Source organism: Argiope bruennichi, chromosome 3 (assembly GCF_947563725.1).
Source record: "Argiope bruennichi chromosome 3, qqArgBrue1.1, whole genome shotgun sequence".
Taxonomy (NCBI): Eukaryota; Metazoa; Arthropoda; class Arachnida; order Araneae; family Araneidae; genus Argiope; species Argiope bruennichi.
In genome coordinates, this window is record NC_079153.1 from 65,169,462 (window position 1) to 65,195,974 (window position 26,513).

Below are 26,513 nucleotides of genomic sequence, written 5' to 3' on the forward strand. Positions count from 1 at the left end.
ACTCGTTACTTAAATTATTAAATTAAGTATTAATTATAGTTAATAAATTTTATATTTAATACTAATTAATAATTTTTAATTATTAATATGATTGAAATAACAGATATTTTGAACAAATATTTAAAAATAACAATAGCAAAATTATTTGTTTTTCAAAAAATAGTGGATTATGCATCTCTATTACGGGAAAACTTTTGCATTTATCACGTGACCTTAAATTGACTCAATTTTGAAACAATTTTCATGTAAAACCTGCCTGAGGCAAATACACCAGTGGATTTAAAATATTATGCCTCCTATTATTTTTAATAAATCAGAGAATGAAAATATACTGATATCCATTCTTGAACCCTTCAATTAGAAAAAGTAGCATGAATGAATGAGGGCTCCAATGCGACGGAACTAATTTCATATGTTTCAATTTAAAATGAAATCAAGGAATTTATTTTAAAGTCAGGTTTTAATATGAAAACATATTTCAAATTTTTCACAATGAAATCGACTATTACACTTTTTATATTTTTATTTAATTTCCGTTTACGCTTATGTTTCGAAATGTGTATCGATATATTCCACATCTTTTTTCAATAGGTGTGGCATTCAAATTTTGTTTACATGTTTCCAACTCACACACATGAATTCGGCATGTATATATTTAATTATTAATGAAATGCCTTTTTATTATTATTATTAGATTTGATTTTGTTTAGTGTCTTTAGTTTAATCTTTTCTAAAACATCATAACGAGTTTATTTCAAGGAATTTCCGTTTCTTGGTCTTTAATATATTCCTTGCAATTGTATTAGTTTTTCAGAATAAAAGTAGTCATCCATCTAAATTTTTTTGGGCTAGATTTTCATTGATTGTTAAATCTTCATTGCGTACATATTTAAGATCTGTATATTTATTTATAATCGATGATTCCGATTCTATCGTAGCAAAATAAACATTCATTATTATATAAATTTTATTGCTTGATTTGAGTTAATAGTTGAGAAACTGTTTATTCTCATGTCACTCTAAGCTTGGACTTTGTATTCAAATACTGATATTCATACATTGCCATCAGCATTGCATTATGAATTATAACAGTAAGTACAAAGTTATTATTTCTTTTGCGTTGTGTTGTTCTTTTTGTATGTTTTCGTCATTGTAACATACAGCAATAATAGCTTTGTTATTGTTCGTTGTCTTTATTACAATTCATTTCGCTATCCTACATAAGTTATTATATAGTAATCGATTTTTTTTTTAATTTGTAAAAGTTTAGAATTGTAAATATCTGTAAAAGGAATATACTTATTTATTTTTTAAAAGCTTTTATTTCACTGGAATTTTATAAAGTCTGGATTTAGTACTAATGTTTTGCTCCTAATTGGTATTCCTGGGTTATTTCGTTCTGTTTCTATAAAAATACTGATGTTTGTACATTGGTTTGATTTTAAATTGTTCATTTGCAATAAGTGGGCACTTCAGTCTATTAGCATCTGGCCTAGATTAATACATAAATAGTTGTTAATCAATATTTTTGATAACTATTCAAATAAATTATCAATTTTCAAAATGTAATAAGCTTTTGCAATTAATAGCATTTTTGTTTATTATATATTTTTCTGTCGACTCTAAAAAATTGTAAAAACAAACAGATTCAGTAAAATTTCCAATAATTATAAATGAAGGATTGTGCCATTGACAGATAACATAAAGGTCATGTCATAAATTTTAAAATTATTGTAAAAGAAATTGCTATTTTAATTTTTGTCTACAAATAGCACCGACATAAATTCACACTCTTATTTTTACTGAGTGAAAGAGCATAACAATTGGTACTCATTTATTTTTGTAACCGTCAGGTGTTATTGCCAAAATTGTTTTTTTAAAGGATGATAGATGATTTTTGTAACGGATGATAGATGTTGTTAGTGTAATATGTAAGTAACTCAGGACAAGTAAACTCAGGGGTTGTAAAAATAAACCAATACTGAATATGGTTTAAATTCAAATAAAATATATATACTAATGAAGTACTTTATTTTTAACTGTATTAATAGATGTTCTAAATTTTATTTTTAGGTATTTACATCCACATTATGTTAAATCATTATATAGTCTTTGCTTTTATCCTGTATTCTTTTTTCAATATAAGTAAGTATATTGTTCCTCATCTTAATAATTTTTTTTTTATTGTTGCTTGTATAATTTTAAAGCTTAATATCTTTCCAATTCTTTAAAGGTTCAAAGAGAAAGCTTTTCTCACACACATAACAAAATATATATATATTTACAGTTACATATTTAAAATTTATGTATATATTTTTAAACTTATATGGATTTATTAAAAATTTATGGATTGCTTGCTGTAGTTATCCCTTAACAACAACAGTTTTCTGCTGTATGTGTATTTCTCCATCCATAATAACCTAGTACAATAGTCTCAACATTCGAGGATTTGAAAGTTTACTAATTCAAATCTTAGTTATGTCAAAGATTTATAATGCAGAGAATTAAATTTATTAGCAAACATAGACATGAATTAATTTAAATAAAAGATTAAACATTCACAAGAATTTGGATCTAAAGATCATCCTCACCATTTTAATTTGGTTATGGTATTTTTTTTTTTTTTTTTTTTTTTGCAGTTTTTGTATGATATACTCACAAGTTAAGTTGTCAATTATAGATTTATCAGATAACTTGATCTCATTTATCTTTAAAAATTTGTTATTCTTTTATTTTGCTTTAAATTATAATTTAATTTTTATGATCATTTCTTTTTTAGCCACTTTAGATCAATAAGTTTTTTTCTGTCTTAATTAGTCTATTGTTTTGGAATTCAAAGCTCTAAGCTTCAATATCTTTATGAAAATTATACTTTGATAAATATGTACATGAAAGCATTATATACTTGTCATTATACCAAATGTTATTCTATTTAAAATTTCAATGTAAATGCCTTTGAATGACTTAAATGCCAGTTGATTAATATTCTTTTTTAAACTAATGATTTCATTTTTTATTGTTATGTTTTTCAAATTCAACCTTGTTTTAGAGTTGTGAGCTTTCAATATGATTCAAAATAGAAATGATGAAAAATTTAAAAAACTAAGTGCATTGAAAAAGATTAATTTGAGTGTTTTAAATGGCATAAAGGTTTCTAATGCAAAGAGTATCTTTTAAAAGTCCATACTGAATGTGAGACTTCATTGATGAAACTGTAGTATGCAAAAAAGGAAATTTGTCTAATTGTGCATTATTTGGTGTAATGATTTCAGCCTCTATGCAAATATTGATAAAGGGAATTAAAGACTTGGCAAAGGAAGGGAGAGGGGATAAGCAGATTTATGTTGGCATTTTCTTTATTATATGGAGTTGGCAAATCTAAAAACAGTATTTAATTATTTCCTAAAAAATGTGTGAAACAAAGTTAATGTTTCAAGAAAAGGCCATATATTATGAGAAAAAAAAAATGAAAACCCAGTTCTGTTGCAACAAATCTGAAAAGTTGATTGCTATAATTTCTGATAAAAATCAAAGATGTTTTGTCATTTTATGTTGATTTTTTATAATTATTGAGCGTGCCACATATCCATAATATTATAAGTAAATTTTGTGCATAATGCAAAAATTTAAATAAATGTAATTAAAAGAAGTAATAAATAATTTTAACATTAAAATTATAATCATAGAGTTATGATATATAAGGATTCATATTTTATTTGGCTGAAAACTTAAATAATACATGTAAATTAATATTGTTATTTATTTTTATCTTTAATTGGTAAAACAAATGTATATTTGATTTTTATTGAAAGCATTATATTTTATTACCCATTAAAATATATCATCTTTTTAATTTACAGACTGCATTTCTTATTTATATTTTTATTATATCAATCTCTTATACTAAGATGTTGAAAATATATGCAAGTAATTTTTCTTTATGTTATTTTTTTTTTCATGGAATGGAAGTTCTAACTTGAAAACATAAAATAAACAGTTGGACTTGTGTATAAAATATTATTCCCTTTGTTCTGTTTAGTCTATGATTTATAGTAACAAAAGATGTATCTTTGCTTTTTAATACTTTGTTTATTTTCATTGAAAAAAACTTCCTTAAGCATTTCAATTTTCTAATTATGTAAATATTTGATTTAGGTGATGCCCAGACCTGTCCAAAAAACTGGGTTGATTTTAAAGATTCATGTTACAAGTTTACAAGAGCACCCTTGAAAACACGTGATGAAGCAGAAGCAAGCTGTAGAGCATACAATGCTGATTTAGTAGCTGTTAATACTTTAGATGAACATAATTTCATTATTGGGTGGTTGAGACAAAATGACCCACAACATCGAAGGTAAATTTTTTGCTACTGTATTATCAGCATAAATAACAATCTTTTTCTGAAGTTCATATAGTGTTGCAGTGTCAGGTGTTCTCCTTTAAAATCTTATTATATAATTGTTTATATATATATATAATTCTTGGTGCAAATCCCACTTTTCTATTTAATTATTTCTAACATACACTCTAAAAAGTTGAAGATCATTGCAATTTCTCTTGCTCCGATCCTAGCACCTATGCATTCCTTTCAAAGATGTCTAAGATTTCCTTTCTTAAGTTAGAACATGTCAAAAACATGTGTCTTCTCTTACTGAATCTCTTAAAAAATCAGTTAAAGAAAAATTACTTTCACTTTGCTCTAGTATTGCGATGTAAACAGCTACATATCGTATTCCTCTTCCATGTGTAAAAATTATGCATCCTATGGGAAAATAAATTATTTATTCTAAAAGTGTCATCTTTTTGGACATGCTTCTCGTAAAATTTTGTTGTGTGTGTGTGTGTATAATGATATTTAACCCATGTTAACTTCATTTTAAAATGTTCTCTTAATTCCTGGTCCAATTCCACCTTTTTTATTTAATTAAGGCTACTCGAGCTCTGTAAAACTGCTTTAATCAGCGCTTTCATGCATTGCAAGGATAAAAAATCTGTCATTCTAAGCAAATTCTTTTAAAAGATACCTATATTTCCCTTTCCAAAATCGACACTTATAAAAAAAATCCCTATCATAATCTCATAGTGTAAACTCACTCAGGAAAAATATTTTATTCTTCTGCTTTTGTATTGGTTGTGAATGGGCATCAGTTTCATCATTGCTTCTTGTATATAAATTAGACCTCTCAGGATGGAATAAAACAAATTTAAAAATTTGCAAGTATCTTCTATTCGACCATGAAACTGCTCAAAAATATGTGTTTACATTATATATATATATACTAGGGGGCTTCATCTCCTGCTCACTTCCACTTGTCAACCTCGATGTTGTCCAATACTATACTTGATGTTCACCAGTTCCAGTTAGCGAGTTGGCCATTTGTTCATGTTATTTGCTCCATTACTATTTTTTTAAATAAAAGGTTTCAATGTGTATTATTTAGGCATTCAGATGATTACTAGCTGTGACATGAAAATTTCCATTATTAGAAAGAAGTAACCAAACTAAATAGCTATTTATGAGTGCTGCCACAGACGACATGTCTAAAATTAACAAATAATAATGCTGAATTAACGAATAATAATGTTTTAAACTCATTTTCTGTTTATTGAAGCTTTATTTTTCCATTATTGTTGCCATTTGAGCATGAAGTGAAATATAAATACATACTGCAACATAATAAAAATTTTCATTTAAAATTTCTAACAATACTAGTAAAACAAACCTCAAATGTCATGGATTATGTGACTAATTATCAACAAATCACATAGCAAATAAAATACGATGTTTACATAAAAAAGTTTTATATAATAAAGAGAGGTATATATAATTAGGATTATATAAATAATATATTAATTTAAAATTGTTGTCAAGTGTACTTTAAAGTGCTTCATTTTTATTGTTTAATTTTTATAATTTTTCACAAAATTATAAATATGAGTTAGATTTTTTTTTTTTTTTTTTTTTTTTCTTTTTAGATGGTACACTAGTGGTCGGGATGATGGCGATAATGTTTGGATTTGGGATAGTGATGGTAGCTTATTCACTGATATTGATGCATTATTTCTTCCCTTGCAGAATACTTCTTATTTGCGATTTGCAGCTTACAAGTAAGTGGTTTGTGTTATTAATCATTTATTTTTGCTTCTGTATTTTCAAAGAGAATAAAATATCTATTATAGAAAAATGCAAACATTAATTCCATCATTTTATTAATATCTATTTGTCTTTTATTTTCTTTTATAGTTAAAATTTTGTATCATAAATATTTTGGAATATTTCACTTTTTATTCTGTGAAATCTTTGTTCTTTCATAAAGTTAGCTATCTGAATCTTTTTTTTTTTTTTTCCCTCAAGTTATTGAAATTTTTTTAAACAAAAGTCTGGATTACATGATTTATTCACCAAAAGCAAATACTTATTTTTCTGCATAAATATTTTGATAAAACTAAAGAAAGCAGAATTCCAGCATTTTGAATATCATTCATCAAAAGGTTAGAATTCTGCTTTCTTCCAATTCTTGCTTATCACCACTGGTCTGTGCATACTGAAATATAGCTAGAAAAAAAGAAAAGATCCAAAATTTTCGAACTAAATACATTTTAAATTGCAATATAACAATCTACTTACTCTAATAATTAAACTATGGATTTATTATAGCTTATAAGTTTTATTATTCTAAACTTGTGAATGATATCTAATTATATCATCCAACTATTTGGAATGGTCATGGATTCATTTATTATGGATTTTTTTTAAGTATATATTGAAAAAAATTGTGGCTAGTTACTTTTGATTTTAAGAATCTAATTGATCCACCACTGCATTTTTCTTAATGATGATTTCACATTATTAAACTTTATCTATTTTTCTTGTAATATTTCTTGTACTTGAATACTGGTATTTTTTATATAAATTAAACAAATTTCTAATTATGTTAATATAGTTTAACAGATCTCTGGTAGTTTTTACTACAAAAACTACTTTTTCTATATTTGAATAAAGAAGTGCTGCAATCTATTTCTTTCTTTCTTTTTTATTCCATTTTGCTGCATTGTTTTCTTCATTACTTTGTATTAAAAAAATAATTATTGCATAAAATACTTTTTTTTTTTAGTTATTCAGATTTGGCATATAAATGGGGATTGCAGAAAGTAGACTCAACTGAATTAATGGCTTATATTTGTGAAATATCAAAGGAGAAGTTAAACCAGTTGATTATTACAGAAAGAGACATTGGTAATGTTAATTTTGTCATATTCTTAGTAATGATTAGTATTAAAATATTTATAAATAATTTAACATTTTTTTTCTGAATTAATATTAAATTAATGTATCAAATTGCTTCTTTTTAAATTGAAAATAATGAACTTTTTTTAATGTGTCATAATTCATTAGTCTTTAGTTAATTCATAACTTATTTTTAAATATATAAATATTGAAACATTTTTCATTTAATTTCTTATTTTATTTTTTTCTGTACTATTTTTGTTTGAAATTAAATTCACTTAATATTTGAAAAAAAATTTATTTTAATTTTTTAATATTATTTATTTACTGGTGTATTTAAAGTTTAATACCCCAGTAAATAATAATAAGTTTTAAGACCGTTTAAGAGTGAATTTATTGAAATAATTCTAGATTATTTTTTTAAAAGAATGTAGGAATTTTTCTAATTTATCTTTTTATGTTTACTTAAAATTCTGTAACTTTTTTCCACTTTTTGATGAACTTAAAGTTATGTAACTTTTTTTTCACTTTTTGATGTAATTTTTTTTAATATTAAATTATTATCCTAGATTATGGCTTGGTAGTTTTAGATAAAGAAAAAATTCCCCGTGGACCTTATTTCATTCAAGAACCACAACCAGTTACCTTTGATCCAAATAATCGTAAATTAGTCAATGATGTAGCTTTGAAATGTGTTGCTTCTGGTTATCCAACACCTATTTATAAGTGGTATAGTGTAAGTAATATTGCTTTTCTGTATCATTTTCACTGACATTTATATTACAGTGCACATTTCAATTATTAGTTTTGAAATTTTAAAAAATACAATTTTACCGTGTTATAATTTTTTTTAATTTGAATTTCACAAATTTAGCTGACATACACACTATCTGTATTTGATTAACTTTTGTATGCATAGAGAAAATATTTGAAATATGTACTTGTATCATTCATATTATTATTGTTGCATATATTTGATTAAAGACTTCTGCAGAACAAAAACATATAAATATAATTTTAAAAAAAAAAAAACTGGTTGTCAATGTTCCAACAATTTTTATCCTACAAACCTGATACATTTCTTTAGAAAAGTGGATTCCAATATTTTTAAAAACGAATTTTCATTCTGGAGATTAATGAATTTGCTTGTATGTACTAATTGTACAATATTTTTAACATCTCAAGTGCTTTTTATATGAATTTGTTTCTTTTATTATTAATTATATTTTATTACTTGGTGTTTAAGTTTGGCTCAATTCATTATTTTATGAAATTTAGCTTTTTTGTGTACCGAGTCTGTGTCATATCTACAGTTAAATACGCACTTCTTTACCATTATACAGTAGTGGGTATTAATTAATGTACAATCAGAAAATGCTAAATAACAAAATATACTTGAAATGCTGTATCCATTAACATTACTAAAATAGTGAAATTTTGCATTGGTAAATAATATAATTATATATTTACTGATAGTAGATGATAATAGATGTAATCTGATCAACTTTCTCAAACCACAACTGTTTATTCAGAAATAATGAAAATCTTTTCATCAGTCCCTCCCCTCCCCCACAATTATGCACTTTTCTGCAATAATCCGAATTTCATGAAAATTTCTGGGTGCTTTGATTTCTATTTATCCAAAAAAAATACTAATTCTATAAAATCCTGTTATTCCAGTTCAAAGTGTTTCATCTCATTTGTTATTGACAATGCTTATATCAATAAAATAAATCCTCACATATGGACCTGAACATAAGTCGCTGCATTCTCATGCAAAAGGAATACATGCTTATGTATAATGCAACCACAAATTTTTATAATTGAATATGTTCTTATTTTATGCACTTAATACATATTTAATAATTGGGATGAGCATTGGAAGTGAGTAGCACATGAAATAATTTCCACCTGTAATGTTTCCTGTTCATCTTGGTTAGACAATCTTAAGCAGCTATATCTGTTTTTTCTGGGAAATTATTAAATATTTGTAATAATTGGCAACTTTGCTGTATTTTTATACTGTATTACTTGAGATTATTCTGCCAATTTTTTTCCAACTTCTATGATATTTATACAATATTTATCTGTGGGATATTAATACTTATCCATGAATATCCTTTTCTCATCAAGTGACCTGTTCCCAATAATTGCATAACTTTCTTTTATTTATAGAAAACAAGTACAATTATAACTAGACCCTTTAACAAATGTGGAAAATGCATGAATGTCAGAACTGCATATTTTCTATATATTGTATATACAAACACTTACCATATAATTTTTTCGTTATATTATTAATTTATTTAGATTTAACAATTTTATGAGCCTAAAGTTATCAAAATAGCAATATTGTGAGCATTTAAGTTAAAACAAACCTATCGTGTAAAAACTAGCCATCTTTGGTAACCAACCTGTTTGCTGAAAATACTGAATTTTTAGGCTATATAATGATTATTGTGAAATAAATTTCTTTAAATTTCACTTTGTTATTTGATATGAGATAATAGTTTTTGGAAAATATTATAATTAATTTCCATAGTTATGTCATAATGATTACTTTTCTAGTGGCAGTCAAACTTATATTTGTGTGCAGTTACTTTCTCTTTGGTGCCTATTTCTTAATTTCTTTTACATCATATTTTTTCTTATAGAATAGAGTTTTTAAGAGCACAGTGGACCCTTTTCACTACATTTCAAATGATACTTTTCTGCTCCATTAATTAGTGAAATATTGAATTAAGTGGAACCATAAAGATATTCAATTATTGCATATAGCAATAAGTGATTTCTATGGCACATATGCTATTGTTTATATATAGATATTACATTTTATTAAAGTGTTAGTCTATGTTTTATGACATTTTGAACTTGTATACATTTATTGTAATCTATTTGAGCTCCTTCGAACTTTTGTTTTATTTCTTTTACTTTTTAGGAAGAATTCAAAAATGATGAGTTAGTTAGCCATTGGGTTGACCCCTTGAGTGATCCAAGATATACTCAGACAGATGGTACTCTTATAATAAGTAATCCTCAGCAAAATCAAGATCGAGGAAATTACCACTGTACGGCAGAAAATAAGTTTGGTGTTATTGTCAGTCAAACGGTGCAGCTTAGCTTTGGTTGTAAGTTGTTAATTTTATTTTGAAATAAGTATTTTCATATAAAGAATCCTGAATTGATTAAAATGACTATTACATATTTATGTTAGGTATTTTTAAGTTAAATTATATAATTCTTTTAAGAATTTAGTAAGATTAAATAAATTTTAGTTTTTATAAAGTATTTCTTAAAATTTCCTTGCATTGTAATTTTTTTAAATATGTACTTCAAATTAATTTTTATTTTATCTCTGAATATGTGGGAAAATTCAAAAGCCATGTAATGAAAAGTTAAGAAATTTTATATTTCAGTAAAAAGCATTATTGAAATTTGAAAATTCCTTCTTTCTTTTTTTATTTATTTATTAAAAGTAATGATGATCTATTAATTAATACTTAATGAAGTTCTGAATTTTTAAACCTTAATTTCTTCAACATTGTTTTGGTGGTAATTAAAAAAATGTATAAAAGGAAATTGTTTCTTTTAGTCCATTAATGTTCACCTTGAAGTATGGACTGCAGTGTGCGTCTTTTAAATAAAGTTAAAGTTCTAATTAAGAAAAAATATGTAGCAAGCTTGAATCTCAATTTGTATGAAAATAATGAAAAATCAATGAAAGATATTATAAGAATTTTTATCGATTATTAAAGATGAGGTTAAAAGTCTTTTTAAATATAAGATGTTTTTTTTTAAAAAAAAAGCTCTATAGTATATCAAACTCTAAATCATTATCCCTAAAATTGAAGAGAAAAGTTGAAAATAATATCATTTTCACTTGAAAATCTGACTAATGTACTATCATAGTGTGTGTAGTTCAAAATACTTTAGGTATTTTTGAATGCACATTAACTTGTTAGACAGAGCAAAAGTGTCTGTTCTTATTGCTGTCACCCAAGTAAAATGATATTATCCTTATAAATTGGTCATTAATCAATAAAAAGTAAAGGGAAACTTTTTTTTATTTTATCATTTTTATGAGTGCATTTATTTTTACTTGTAAAAAAATTTACAAAAATATCCAGTTAAGTTATAAGTAATTTTATGTTTTTTAGATATTGGTGAATTCAATAAAAAGCGTTCTCCTGATCGGGGCCGAGAAAATTGGGGGAAATCGATTTCTTGTGATCCTCCACAGTTTTATCCAAGTAAAGTATTAACAAATATATTTCTATTCATGAAATTTAATTTTCATTTTATATATTTTTATATTTCACTTTTAATTAGATGATTGCTTATTTATTAAAAAGTTGAAGGAAGATCAAAAATAATTATTTTGAACACGAAAGCTAAATATTATTCTATCTCTGCCAAATATGACTTTTTATTATATTTTGTTACTCAGAATCATTGTTTGGGGCTCAGAGAAACGAAGGAAATTTAAATGATTTAAAACAATAAAGTAATTTAGTGCAGCACTCAATATAATGCTGATATAATAGTTAGTTACCAAATATTTCGATTTAGTGCCATATTAAAAGAAAAGAATAAATAATGTTGAAATTTTGTCATTTAAAGAGTGTAAGGTAATTGTCTGTTTGTTCCCTCCCATTCTGTAAATTCTATTCTTATACAGTAATTTTGATTTATTTTTTTCTGTAAATGTTTCTAGAAATATTGTGAGAAAAAAATTTATATTCTGTTATTAAAATATTTCATTTGTTACAAAAAATTTTTAAGATCATTGTTTTACTTTTTTCTCAATGGAAATTTGTTTTTAAATTTTTTTTTTATTTATTTATCTTTCTTTCTTTTTTTAGGAGTTAATTATTATTGGGTACGAAATGTTTTTCCAAATTTTGTGGAGGAAGACCAACGTGTGTTTGTATCATATGATGGGAATTTGTACTTTTCATCCCTAGAAAAAGTAGATGCTGCTCGTTATTCTTGTACTGTCCAGAGTATAATTTCATCTTCTGGACGAACTGGTCCATTTTTTGATTTTACTGTTGAATCTGCTTGTAAGTGTAATTCTTTATAATTTTAAACATAAATTTGAATTATTAAAATTTGTTATGTGCCATGTTATTACTGTTTTGTTGATGCTGTTAAGAATAGTTAATGTGTATTATTAGTTCCCTTGAAATTGAAGTAGCAAATTCAGATTTTTTGGATTGTCTGGAATTAAAAATACATCTAAACACATTAGAAAGTATATTCGGAGAATAGCAGTTGAACAAATTTCCATAGTTCATATATCATTCATAAAATGAAACAACTTTTTTCAAATTTTAAACACAATTTTGGGGAGAGAGTAGAAGAGTAATATTTATTTAATTCTCAATAACTGGAAACAAGTCTGATTAGAACTGCCTCTTTCTGTTTAAAAGACTACGGAATTGGTTTCTGTATATAACTGAATAATTATTGAGGAAGAAATATACTATTTCTGAAATTTCAAATTTGAAATCATATGATAACAAATATTTGATATTTTTCTATACCCTTTAAATTCTCTTCATTGTTTATTGTATATACCATTGGAATTCAATATATTCATTCTTAAAACTCCTACGTTCTTTATTAACTTTTTTATAAATCTATTAAACTTGAATTACTATATTACATTTCTCAAAGATTTAATATTAGCTACAATATAAACTTACATTTACATATTTTGTATAAACGATATTTTCTTTGTTTCTGTTTCAATTATAAAATTACATGGCAGACATATAATTGATGAAAAAATTATCTGTTAAGATCTAAATTCTCTTTATGTTTCTTTTGATATCATCATGGCACATATTGTGTCTTTAGAATGAAGTGTTTTAGAATTATTTAGTTTCAATGTTACTTGGAAGTCAAAATTCTAATTTAATGTTAAACTCAAATTCTTTTCTAATGTAATTTCTTTTAATTTACTTCTCAGTTTGTAAAATTACTTATGTGAATACTTTCAGCAAGTGGACAAAAGTTGCTTTTCCCCAACAACTTTCCAAAAGCTTTTCCTGATGCCCCATTAGCTGGAGATGATGTGAGATTAGAGTGTGTTGCATATGGCTAGTAAGTTTTACATTTATTTAATTGTGATGAATAATTAATTTCATTATATTAACAATTAGTTTAAACTATAATTTATTGAATTTCTTTTTAACATTGAAATATAAAAAGTTTCAATAAGCCCTTTACATACTATAATGTGTCTGAGCTTGAATCGATTTACTGAATTTTTAGCTTTAAATTTGCATTTTATTGAAAGTAGTAGGTAATTTAAAATAGAAAAATCACTTGGAAATGCTTTAATATCTCAGATAATTAATTATATTACTTTAGAAATAAAAATAAATGTCCCAAATAGCTTGTGGTATCTTATTAGGATATTAAATAAATTTGTAAATCAAAAGGTTAATAATATAAAAATTTATTCTTTTAAAATAAAGATTCTAAGCTAGAAAATACTCTTTGTATTTTCTTAAGTAACCCAACTCTTTTTAAGAGGAATAGTATGCTTTATATGCAAATATATATATATTTCAATAAATTTTATATAGAAACTTATTTTTATATTAAAAGACATTAATAGAAAGTTTAAAAAGGCATTAATTGTGTTTGCTGATGTTTATTTATGCCGATTGAATTAATTTAACTATATAAAGATGCATCCTATCTAAATTATATCTGTTGATTTTCCCCCCATTTCTTGAGATGGTATAAATTTTCTCTCTCCTTTTCTCTTCCAAAATGACTTCTGTTTATGAACCTTCTGTCTAGTATATGTTTAAAAAAATGTTTTCTTTTAATGCCATGAAACATTTAAAATCTGCAAGTCTGTTTTTGAGATTGTTCTTAACTTTGTGTTTTTTAATTATTTATTAATTAATTTAATGTGACTTGCTGTCAGCTTTTCATATGTGTTAAAAAAATATTCAGAGAATTGTTGTGAGCACTGCAAAGAATTTATTACATATTTTCTTTTCAGTCCTGTTCCATCATATAACTGGACACGTAAAGGCTTTACAAGTGAGCTTCCTCAAGGTGCTTACACTCAAAGTTATAACAGAATACTTATTCTTCCAAAAGTGAGAGTAGAAGATGTTGGTGATTATTATTGCACAGCCAGCAATTCATTAGAATCCATAACTAAATCTGTGCCATTACGTATTCAAGGTTTGTTTTTTATTTTCAAGTTTTCTGTTGCCTGATCATATAAATGGCTTTAATTGTGGATTTTCTTTGTTTTGTTTCAAATAAAAGGTCTCGGGAAATAATTATTACTTTAGTTTCAGAAAGAAAACTGTATTTCTGTTTTTATGTTAATTATTATAAGTATGGATTAATTGATTTTTATCCATCCTTCATATTTCTCTGAAATATGAAATATTTAAATCTATTTTAAGATAATTGTAAATAATCTTATCTTTGTATGCTATTAGTGTTTGTTTACCTTAAGTTCCTGCATGCAATTTGAGTTTATTGCATGAATTTTTTCTGAAATTGTCATGATCAAATCATAATATGTAATGTTTGATATTAATATATAATTTAGTTATCAATATTTTTAATATGATATATAGGAATATAATATTTGCAGGTATATACAACATTACAAATCTATTGTTTGCATGCTTCAAAGCCATGTGATAGCTGTAGTAGCACATATAAACTTCATAAATCCAAGCAACTAGTGAAAGTTATATTGATATTAGAGTTGCTATCCTCTGCATATTAATGAAACCCTACATGCCCATCTTGTGCCATTAGTGTTGTTCTAATTCTCCAATTTACTCTGTACTGGATTTTTTAGGCTTATAGTTTTTCTCTGACTGGTGTCAGATAAGCATATTTATAAGATGCTTATATGATCTTTAATTGTTTTGCAATTTCCAGCTTAACATGAATTATCAATTATATTCCAGCTTGTGTGTGTGTGTGTGTGTGTGTGTGTGTGTGTGTGTGTGTGTGTGTGTGTGTGTGTGTGTGTGTGTGTGTGTGTGTGTGTGTGTGTGTGTGTGTGTGTGTGTGTGTGTGTGTGTGTGTGTGTGTGTGTGTGTGTGTGTGTGTGTGTGTGTGTGATGTTATATTTTAATTGTATTCTCTGAGCTTTTTACAATGAGGCCAGAATCAATGCATTTAGTTTTAATATTAATTTAAATTTTACTTAAAGTTAATTCATGACTTTCAAGTGAGTACATCTACATTTGTGAAATGACATCGTAGGCAACTGACATTCTGCATGGCAAATATATTCAAATATGATTTTATCTGTTAGGCTATTGCTTGTGCATTGTTAATTTTGTATGTGTTAGCAGTTCAGATCAGATGACACTTAGTCACATAAGAAAAACTAACTGGCCGCTGCAATAGTGAACAAGTAGACATTCTCACAACGTCCTAATGTGATGTGTTTCCCCAATACACTAACTCAAAATATTCCACAAAGTTAATTTGTAATTTTCATGCAATGGATCTATAATTGCATATTTGCATCACATGCAAACTATGTTCTATACAATAAATACATTCCAACTTAATCTATCTATTGCAGGTTCAATCATAGCTCATGCATTATTAATCTCATAGATATTCATGATTCATATCTCATGATATTTTGTCGAACAAGAAAGTTTAGCTGATTGTGATGAAAGGATTTATTAAACATATTTTTGATTAATGAGAATATTTTATGCCCTAAATATTAATTGAAATCTAATATTCTTACCTTTAAAAAAAACTTTAATGAACAGAGTTCACTTACTTTTTTTATTCATTTGTAGCGAAACCTGAGTTTACAATCCCATTGGAACATAAAGTTGTTGATAAAGGCTCTGATTTGTTGTGGACTTGTGAAGCATTTGGAAAGCCTGATGTTACTTATACATGGCTGAAAAATGGCAAAGAACTAAAGCTAGATTATCTTGATTCAAATGATATTAATAGATATCGTATATATGAAAATATTTTAAGCATTGATAATGTGAATGAAAGAGATCAAGGCATGTACCAGTGTAAAGCAACAAATCATTTGGGTTCATCTTATTCATCAGGACAACTCAGAGTGATAAGTAAGAATTTTTTTTAATTTCTTAAATAATTTAATTATACAGTACACTCCCAATTATCCGCGGAATTGGGTGGCGCGGCCGTCGCGGATAACAAAAATCGCGGATAATCTGAAAAAAGTTAACAACGGGTATAGCAAAGGAGAAAAAAGTCATTCCAACTTTGAAAAATCGTTTTATGTGCAATAAAACGTAAAATAAACAGCAAGAAATGTTTAACTAACGCTTAATATTTTAGTATATCACTCAAAACTAACCTAAAATGCATTTTGTTAATGAAAACAGAAAAGTACTTTGTATTTACGAGAGGCGTCAAGGATACACAGAAAAATTAATACATATGTACTGTTTTAATACTGTAATGCATTATGTAATTACAAAAGCATAACTGTAAAACTACACCTTTTTTAAGAAATCAGTCATTTGTGTTTGCTTCTTGGTTTGGAAGCATTTTCTCTTTGCTTGGAAGTAAAAAAAAAACTTAGTGCGGCAGGCGCGGATAACCCGCCCGCTGATAATCGGGAGTCTACTGTATATATCATATATTATTTGTTCTTTGAACTAAAGTCTTATTTTGACATATATGTCCCATTTGATTATAAATGTATTTGCATGTTTATCTTTGTATACTTTCTACAATTGTCTTTCATCATTTTCATGTAATCATGTCTAATAACATTAATAAGACATATATATGTATATATGGTACAATAATCAATTTAAAGATAAATTTTTGTTGTTGTACAAAAAAAAAGCATGTTTTTTTATATAGAGATTACATTTAAGAATATATATTTTTTTATAATGTGTGCATTAATTTTTTTTAACCAACTCCAAAATCTCCTTCTATTTTCAGCTATGAAGCCCTCATTTGCAAAATTTCCGCTGAATGATGAAATGTTTGCTGCAGAACAAGGAAATATAACAATTCCTTGTCGTCCAGAAGCTGCACCATTCCCTGATTTTACTTGGAAAAGAAATAATATTATTTTAAGTTCAAATTCAAGACTACGTATCTTACCTAATGGCTATCTTCATATAAATCCAGTTCAGCGATCGGATGAAGGACGTTATACATGTATTGCTAAAAATCAATATGGGTCTGATTATACTGAAGGATTACTTATAGTTCTGAGTAAGTTATTTTATGATTATTAGCTGTATTTAAGTTTTCCTAAGATGCCAAATTGTTGAGTTAAATGTTTTCCAACAAGCTAGAAAATTATTTCATTATACATATGAGCCGTTTATTTTGAAATTCGAGCAAGTCCATTTTAGAATAAAATGGAGTTAATGGTAGTTATAGATAAAACTTGTTATGATCTTTTTATGCGTAAACAATTTAAAGTTTTAAAAAAAATTAGATTCTAGTATTTTGGAGATGGAAGTTTTAGCTCTTAACAGTATTGAAAATCAGTTTATTTCGATAGTAGTGCAAGTCCATTTTAGATTGAAATGATTTTTTACCGAATATATTACTACAAAATTTAGCTCCGGTTGCTGTATGGTGAAGCAAATGTGGCCATTTGATATCATGTTTAAAATCTAGGGTGTTTCTTTCTATCTATCTTTGATAATGATGATAAGAAGTTTTTCATAAATAATAAAAAGTATATCTTAATTTTGTGTTTCAATAATAATATGTTTACTTCCAAAACCAATTATTCACTTTAGTGACAATGAAATAAATATCACTGATCACAAATTTTTGTTGTCAGGACATATAAAACTGGCAATCCGGAAAACCAGTTCCTTGTATATTCCCCAGGATTACTATAAAGTAATACGAAATTGTCGAAAACATAATAAATGTTTTATACATGAAATGAAACACGGATTTTTATTTACAACCCAACCTCTGGGGAAAGCGGTTTTTCAAAAGAAATAAAAATACCGATGGAGAAACCATGAATTGTTTAACTATATTTTGGATCAGATTTACAAGGAATGCACCATTCAAAATGTTTTACAAAACTTCAATAAAACGAGTTACTGAATTCAAAATTATCGATTTGCCACCACAACAAGGAAGACCAAGTAATATCAGAAATATAAAATTATCTTTTATTTATTAAAAAAAGGAGATTGATTACATCTGAAAAATTCAAGGACTGGATGGATTTATTATCATATCTATCTCCTGTTCATCATGAACATTTTAAAATGTTAAATCCTGAATAAAATTCAATTTAATTATGCCTACAATTAAACTGAAAATGTATAATTTCATTCAAATTATTAATAAAACTGAATTGTTCTTTGTTATGTTATATTTTCTACAAGAATATTCTTTGTTTTGTTGCACTTTTTATCAAATGAATAAATATTTATAAATTTTTGAATAGTATTTTGTTTTTATTATTAAAAAAAAAAAAGGCTGTTGAAACTGAAATATTTCCCAATTAAATGAGCATTTGCAATAATTCATTAATTTTGAAAGTGTGGCAAGTCCATTTAGTTATAACAAAACTCTTATTTTTTTAGTCAGCATTGTAAACACTATTGGATTATAAACTTACGTTATATGGTACCACAAAATACAAAAAATATATCTATTAATACTTACCAATATTTTTCAATTTATTGAAATGCAAACTTTTGAATATCTCGCAATAACAAAAAATGGACTTGCCCCATTTCTAAATTAAACGGCTCATATATTTCACTCCATTAAACTTTAATTTATTTATGTATCAAAAAGAATATGGTTATGTATTAGAAATGGAGCTAGATTCTTTGGGTGGAAGTAATTATTTGCGTAGGGGGATCTGAAATACAGATACAGCTATAAATATTTATTTTCATGATAGATTGTTTACTTTTTTCTTCCATGAATAAATTGTTTGAAAAAAAATAATTTTAATATGCCTGAATCTATGAACTTTTTTTTACAATTAATAATATGATAATTAAAAAGTGCTCTGAAACCCTAATTAATAATGTTGTAAGATTAAATTTATCCATTTTATAAATTAAAACACATAAAAATCACTAATTGCTTTATGAATCCATACAGTTAAAACCCTAAAAAATAATTTTGCTTAAACATTTTTTTTTTTTTTTTTTTTTTTTTTGCATTCAGTAAAGCAAACTGACCTGTCGTTAATTCTTGCAAATGTGTGTTCTTTGTTCCATTCAAAATAAGCTTTCTCTACTAAAAAATTTAACTTGACAGTGAGGTCCATAGTCAGTCCCTTTATTTGATGTTTTGCTTTGAAACCAAGACCTCATTACTTATTTACAGACCTCATTTATGTATTCTATTGCCTGACTTATACTTTCACAATTAAACAGTTTAAATTTCATCTATTTTTTTTATTTCATTGCAGTATATAAATTACATCATATTAAAATAATAATTTCAGAATTGAATTATTGCCATACACGTAGTTAAAAAGTATATGATGGGGAAAATCTAGAATAATTTTATTGTTATTATTAGATCATATAAAGGCATATAATCTAATAAATGTTAAGTTTATAGTTATAAGTTTAAGTTTTACTCTGTATCAAATTTTATTTTATCCTATATGGTATAGTTAGAAAAAGAAAGAGGTTTATAACTTTTATATTGCAGATTATTATTTTTTGATGTATTGTATTTATATTGATAGGAAGAAATGAAATGAATATTATTGTAAAATCTGCATAAAAGGCTCTATGAAATAAGATACATAAGTGTCTGATGTACTTAAAAAATAGTTTTAGCTTTTCATAATAAATTTTAAAACTAACTTTTACTGTTTCTTGAACTGCAATGAATATTTATTCATATGTAATGAAATCATTTTTTGCTTTTAAAATGATAGAAAAGTGTTAACAAAAACTTGATTTATTAAAATATTTTGTAATAATAATTGAATATTAAACATCAAAATATTTTAAATTGTTGAATAATGTTACATATTACCATATATTAACACATTTAAAATTTGTATATACACATTTTAATAGATGTCTGCAATTTTGTATTATTTTTAATGTATACTAATAGTTTATTAATATTTTTGTGATTTTAATTTGATTTTTGAGCATGTATTATTTTCACTCAGGTTTACCAAGAATGATTGATGCTCCAAATCCAAAAGTGAAATCCGTTGTAAATGGCTCAGCAGAATTGGCTTGCCAAGCATATGTTGGTAGTGATATGCTTGACCTAGCATACATATGGTTGCAAAATGGATTAAGAATTGACATGGAAAAGCAACCTCAGTTTTCTGTTGTAAGTATTTCTAATAAGTCACTCACTTTAATATTATGCTAATGTATGAATTTTCATTTTTATTTCACACATGTTTTCAAATTCTAGGGAAAATATCCTGGATATTTAAGGATAGAAAATATAACTCTTGCAGAAGCTGGAATCTATCAATGTATAGTAAAAACTGCTGTTGGAAAAATATCAAAATCAACTCATCTTCTTGTGTATGGTAAATAACATCAATTTTCTTTTTTTAATCTGCTTATTGATAACCAGGGAGCATCATTAAAAGCCCTTATATAAGGGCCTTAAAAGTGCCTAATTTTATTATTTTTTTTACAGAAATAATTTGTGTATTTGTGTTATGTTTTTAACAGTAATTTCAGCTTATTCTTACTTTCCTACTCATGATTTCTTGTCTCTAGAGCATTTGTTAGTTATATTTCAACATTTATTGACTTTTCATTAATGAATTGATTAGTTTACTTAGCCTTTAGTGAATTAAAGGTTTATTTCAATTAACTGTTCTGCAAAAATTTGAAATTTCTTAACGATATGCCGTAAAATGTACTTTTGATTCATTGTGGACTTTCATAAGTTAAATGTTTCATGGCTTCCAAAAATAAATCAGTTCATGATGCTCCAAAGTTACTTGTAAATCATTTATTCCTGATACCAAAAATAAATTAATGCCAGTAAAATTCTTTTTTGTTTCTTTATATATGAACTTTTCAGACAGAAAACATTATAATCACCAAAAAATTTGAACTTGGGATTTTACCTTGTTTTTATAATTCAAACCTCCAAATAACATATTTTGGGTATTATATCTATCTGCAAAACGATAATTTGAAAAATGCTTTGAGTTGGAATTTCTCAATATTAAATTTTCAGATTTCAATCAAATTTTGATCCATTTCCATGAAGTTTTTTTGTAGGTTTGTTTGTCTGTGTACAAGTGAACTAGATAACTTCAAAGTGCTAAATAAGTATAGTCTGACACACAGTTTTAGTATCTAACTTATAGATCCATATTAAAATTTTGAACCAAATTTGTTTATGAGTTTACCATTTATAGGACTATATATTCACATGCATGCAAAAACTGTGTAATAAAAACATAACTTAGATAAATGAAATTTGGTATGATATGTTGTTTCTAAAATTGTAGCATACTTTCTAATGTAGATAAAATATTAAGTCAAGGTTGGTTCTTATTTTTAAAGATAAAATTAGTTAGATTGCACAGCCTAGATAACTGATTATTTAATTATTGCCTTTAATTAAATCAATTATTTTATTATCTCTTATAACTCAGAAATGTGTAACTATTATAAAATAAGTTGGTAAAAAAATTTGTGTTAAACTAATTTTCTTTACATTTCATATTACCTATCTATAAGCCTTTGATCATTTGTAAATTTCAAGTTTTAAAGAAGATATATATTTAAGCAAATATTATGATTAGCATTGCATTCACCTATACATACATCTGTTATGAATTGTAATTTTCAGCAGATAACTATAATAGTATGCTAAAATTTTGTATTTATTTTTCGTTAGGAAGTATTAATACAAATTTGAAATAATTTCACAAATTCATTTATTTTAAGGTCCACCCGGTGCTCCTGGTGCTGTTCTTGCTGAAGATCTTACTGCAACATCTGGAACTATTCATTGGAGTGATGGCTCTGCTAATGGTGATCCAATTATAGCTTACACAATAGAAGGCAAAACTAATCACAATGCAACTTGGGTAATTTTAAAAGAAAGTAAGCATTTCACTGCATCCATATGCATCAATTCTTTAATTATTTTTTTTTTCTCACCTTATTTATTTTGATGTGATGCAACACAATATTTTATGATATTCACAATATTATTCAAATTTATATTTTTGCTCTGTAGCCTTATTTTGTGGAAAAACTGCAAAATAATTCAAAATTTCTTTATTTTTGTTACACTAAGAATATCTCAAAAGATCGTGTACAGACCTAATACGCTGATCGGTCAGACAAATGAGCTTTGCTAAGGAAATTATGTCTAAATTTTGTACTGGCATTTCAGAAATATTAATTTCAGGTGTATTGGAGAGTAATGCTTCATTTTTGAAAAGATGTTGCATAGGAAGCATACATGAATATGGAATTGGTTGAAAGGCACTAGATTGGTGAGGTGTGATGTGCATGCACCAGGACTGTTTAATAAACATTTGCCAGACTTCTCCCTTTGGATTTCTTGTAGGAATATATAAAATCCATGATGTACTATTTCATCTACTACTGCAGATAATACGCTCATCGTCAGGAATATTGGAGGATTGGTATTTATCCCTGATGCTCTTAACTGACTTTAACAAATCGGTGAAATCTAAATTGTGGATGAAAGAATTTGTGTGTCATTCATATTGCTAACCTACATTCAGTTGCATATGGACTTAAATTAAATATCTTAAATTAATCTTGGATAAATTCATCAATACAGAAAATCTGTACATGATTTTTGAAATACTCTGTATGTAACTATTGAGTATTTTATCTTGTAAAAATATAAGAAATGGTTTTTTAAAACATGTTTCTATTTGTTTACTTTCAAAATCAAATGCTCACTTGTAATTTAAAGTTGAGTTCATTTTCTCTTGCTCACTCTTTAATTACTTATAGTGTGTTTGCTGCTCTAATTCCAGAAATAAAAGATTTATATATGTGATATTCTGAAAGATATATTTAAAAAAGTATTTGAAATGCTTTTATAATATAGAAATAATTTGCCTTTATTAAGGATTTAAAATTGTTCAAATATATATGGCAAAGTCAATATGCTTTTAAACTCATATTAGCCAGAACATATATTACTGATGCCTGTGTAAGACATATTGCGAAACAAATATGTTTTAAGATTTTCTTACCTTCAGTGTAAGAAAGTTTTTTTGGATCATTTATCACTGTATCAATACAGCCTATGCATAAGTTGAGATATTTTTAATTATTTATTGCAATTATGATCCTAATTGTATTTCAATTATGCCTTTTCTTTTTCAAGTAGGAAATTTATTTAAACAGAAGTATCCATCTTATACAAATCAAATCATCATTTTATTTCTATAGTAGTGAAGATAAAAAAAAATGGGTTTTTTTAAAATTTTTATTTTTTAGAAATTGAAAAGTATAAGATTGAACATGAAACTGGAAGGAAAAAAGTTCAATTGTTTAATCTGTCACCATGGAGTGTTTATTCCTTCAGAGTTTCTGCAGTCAATTCATTTGGTAAAGGAGAGCCCAGTCTGCCAAGCCCTCTTTACAATACTGAAATGGATGTACCACATGTTGCCCCATCAAATGTTGGTGGTGGTGGTGGAAAGACTGGAAGCTTGACTGTAACATGGGATGTAAGTTACAATGTTAAATGCATAACAGAAAAATTCTCTTTTACAGAATGTCTACTAATCTCTAAATTCTAATAAAAAGTCATGAATTTGCTTTAGTTCAAAGTTCACAAATCCATCCCATTCATAAAGAATTGAAGGAAAGCTTTCTGCTTATTTCAGAAGTACTGATTAGAAGATACATATGCAATAATTTTATTATTATTATTATTATTACTATTATTTTGTATTGGACTAAATAGTAAATGCTGATGTGAACTTATTTGCATCTTTCCCAGATATCTTTAAATCCTACATGTAAACTTTTCTGATTTAAGCTTTATTCTTATTTAAATTATTGCAAAAAACAATTAGCAGGCATAAGTTTGTATCTCCTAAGCATTTATTTTCTGAGGACAGACAATGCAGCGAGTCACAAAGTTTCCAGAATTTCTGTGACGCTCATATAAAGATTATGGATAGATTGGATTCATGTTTAGTGTGTGGTTGGCATTGCCAAATAGTATATTTCTTAATTAATTTAAGAGTTTTTTATGGATGGATTATGGAAGAGTTTTTTCGAAATGTTTTAAATAAAATATTTCGAAATTGAATGTCCAAAATCATTAGAAAAGTAAAACCAAGAAAAAGTTTACAAGATTTGTGTCTTGGCAGACATTTTGTTCATTTCATTGATGAATATTTATTTAAAATTTCATATCAAAAATTTATTTTCATAAATTGAAATAATGAAATTAACTTTATGGCTAATAATACTGAAGGTGCTACCATAAATCCTTTAATGATGATTCAACATAGTGTCATTATCATTCTTCATAGGATTATTTGAAAAGCAATTGTTGATTTTACTTTTTCATACATTGTTCCATCTTCAATTCTATACTCCACTGTGAGTCAGGCTTTGTAATTAAATTCCATTATTAAAAACAAATATGAATTTATTGCCTAAAAAAACTGATTAATTTCAAAAATGATCCAAATCATATAATATTCTGCTAAATATGAAACTTGTTGCTCATTAAGATGCTATTTATAAGTAACTGAATATCAAATTAAGTGAATCTTTCTTTGCATTCTAAATTCAACAGGTTTTAAAGCAGTCTTTAAAAATATTAAAATGTCATAAAAATATTGGATTGCTTTTTTGTCTTTTCCACAAATTGTTACAGAAGCAACAATTTATTTCCTATATAAATATATGAACTTTTGAAAAATGATAAATAAAAACTCATTTCTGACTAGTTATTAAATGAGTTTATCTAACATCTTGTTAAAGTTATGATTGACCAAGGTTTATTTCTGCAGGTTATATAATTCATATCATTTTGATTTGCTGCATGTTATTGGGATTTCACAACTTTTTATTCCTTTTAGCCATTACCACCTCAAGAATGGAATGCTCCTGAAATATGGTACAATGTATCCTACAAGCCTGCTGATTCGAATATTAAATTCATAGAGCTTTCTCTGAAGAATCGACACAACATTGGATTGCATGTCATTAATGTAGGAGAAGAAAACTATTACAAACCATATTTAGTGAAAGTTCAGGCAATTAACAAAGTTGGACCTGGGCCATATAGTGATCCAGTTGAAATCTACTCTGCTGAAAATAGTTAGTGGCTGTTTTTATTTTTTTGCTTATTATTTTTTCCAGGTTTGCTTCTTTATAATGCCCATTTTATAAATTTTGTTTCGTTTGTTTTTAAAACTTATACTTGTAGAATGTAAGGAAAAATCATGTAATGTAAGGAAAAATTATGCCAATGATATAAAAACAAATATTTATATTTCCTGTTTTTTTTTTTTTTTTTTTTTTTTTTTTCTTTTTGTAGAAATTCTTCCTCCTCTTCTTGTCTTTCATCCTTCTGTTGTTTTATGGTTCTTTTTTAAGATTCGAGATCATCTTTCCTCTTTATTTTTCAGGCCTATTTCTTCTAAAAATTAATAGTTCTTAGAAAATTTAATGTTTCTATGGAGTCAAATGTTTTATTAGGGTAATCATATTGATATATATTTGCAATCTAGGGGTGGGGTGAGGCAAATTTTTTGGCATTATGTCTACTTGTCTGTGAATGTAACCTAAATTGTTGTGAATTAGACTATTGAAATTTAGTACATAGATTTTATAACAACTTTATAAATTTCTATCAAAATTTGAACAAAATCCATTCACATGAAACTTGTCTGACTAGTACAAGTGAACTTGATTATTAAAAAACATAAAGAAATTGATAAATTAGGCACATAGATTAGGCATCTAAAATTCATTTCTTATTAAAATTTGAACAATTCTGTCAAAGGGTTGACCATCTGTTGATATGTTTTTGTGTATGCATATAAATGCAATAACTTAAGTGATATAAATGCAATAACTTTAGTGATATAAATGCAATAACTTAAGTGGTTCAATTATAGTTCCATGTCAAATTTTGGTTTCAGTTTATCACAAAAAAGGCATCCAAAATACATATTTGCACCTTGGATTATGTAAAAATGCTAGATTTATTTCCAATATCTGCATTCCATAACTATTGTTTACAAATGTCATGCAAGACATTTATGGCTTTAACTAAGGTTCATAATTTATTTTGT

General features: G+C 26.1%; 1 protein-coding gene across 2 annotated transcripts in view; it reads left to right on the plus strand.

Moving 5' to 3' along the window:
• The first annotated feature begins 599 nt into the window (after positions 1 to 599).
• The window catches only part of LOC129963426 (contactin-like), a 33,582-nt gene continuing 7,668 nt past the window's right edge, over positions 600 to 26,513 (plus strand). The window contains exons 1-18 of one of the 2 annotated variants that reach the window (XM_056077783.1): positions 600 to 643; positions 2,074 to 2,145; positions 4,156 to 4,354; positions 5,977 to 6,108; positions 7,116 to 7,237; positions 7,798 to 7,964; positions 10,167 to 10,356; positions 11,386 to 11,478; positions 12,091 to 12,291; positions 13,234 to 13,336; positions 14,253 to 14,440; positions 16,048 to 16,335; positions 17,189 to 17,467; positions 20,385 to 20,554; positions 20,642 to 20,762; positions 22,147 to 22,305; positions 23,689 to 23,921; positions 25,293 to 25,533. In XM_056077783.1, the coding sequence (XP_055933758.1) occupies positions 616 to 643; positions 2,074 to 2,145; positions 4,156 to 4,354; positions 5,977 to 6,108; positions 7,116 to 7,237; positions 7,798 to 7,964; positions 10,167 to 10,356; positions 11,386 to 11,478; positions 12,091 to 12,291; positions 13,234 to 13,336; positions 14,253 to 14,440; positions 16,048 to 16,335; positions 17,189 to 17,467; positions 20,385 to 20,554; positions 20,642 to 20,762; positions 22,147 to 22,305; positions 23,689 to 23,921; positions 25,293 to 25,533 (2,986 nt within the window). In that variant the 5' untranslated portion in view covers positions 600 to 615. Of the gene's footprint in view, positions 644 to 700; positions 1,092 to 2,073; positions 2,146 to 4,155; positions 4,355 to 5,976; positions 6,109 to 7,115; positions 7,238 to 7,797; positions 7,965 to 10,166; positions 10,357 to 11,385; positions 11,479 to 12,090; positions 12,292 to 13,233; positions 13,337 to 14,252; positions 14,441 to 16,047; positions 16,336 to 17,188; positions 17,468 to 20,384; positions 20,555 to 20,641; positions 20,763 to 22,146; positions 22,306 to 23,688; positions 23,922 to 25,292; positions 25,534 to 26,513 lie in introns of those variants that run through there. The other variant, XM_056077784.1, reaches the window with a different exon arrangement.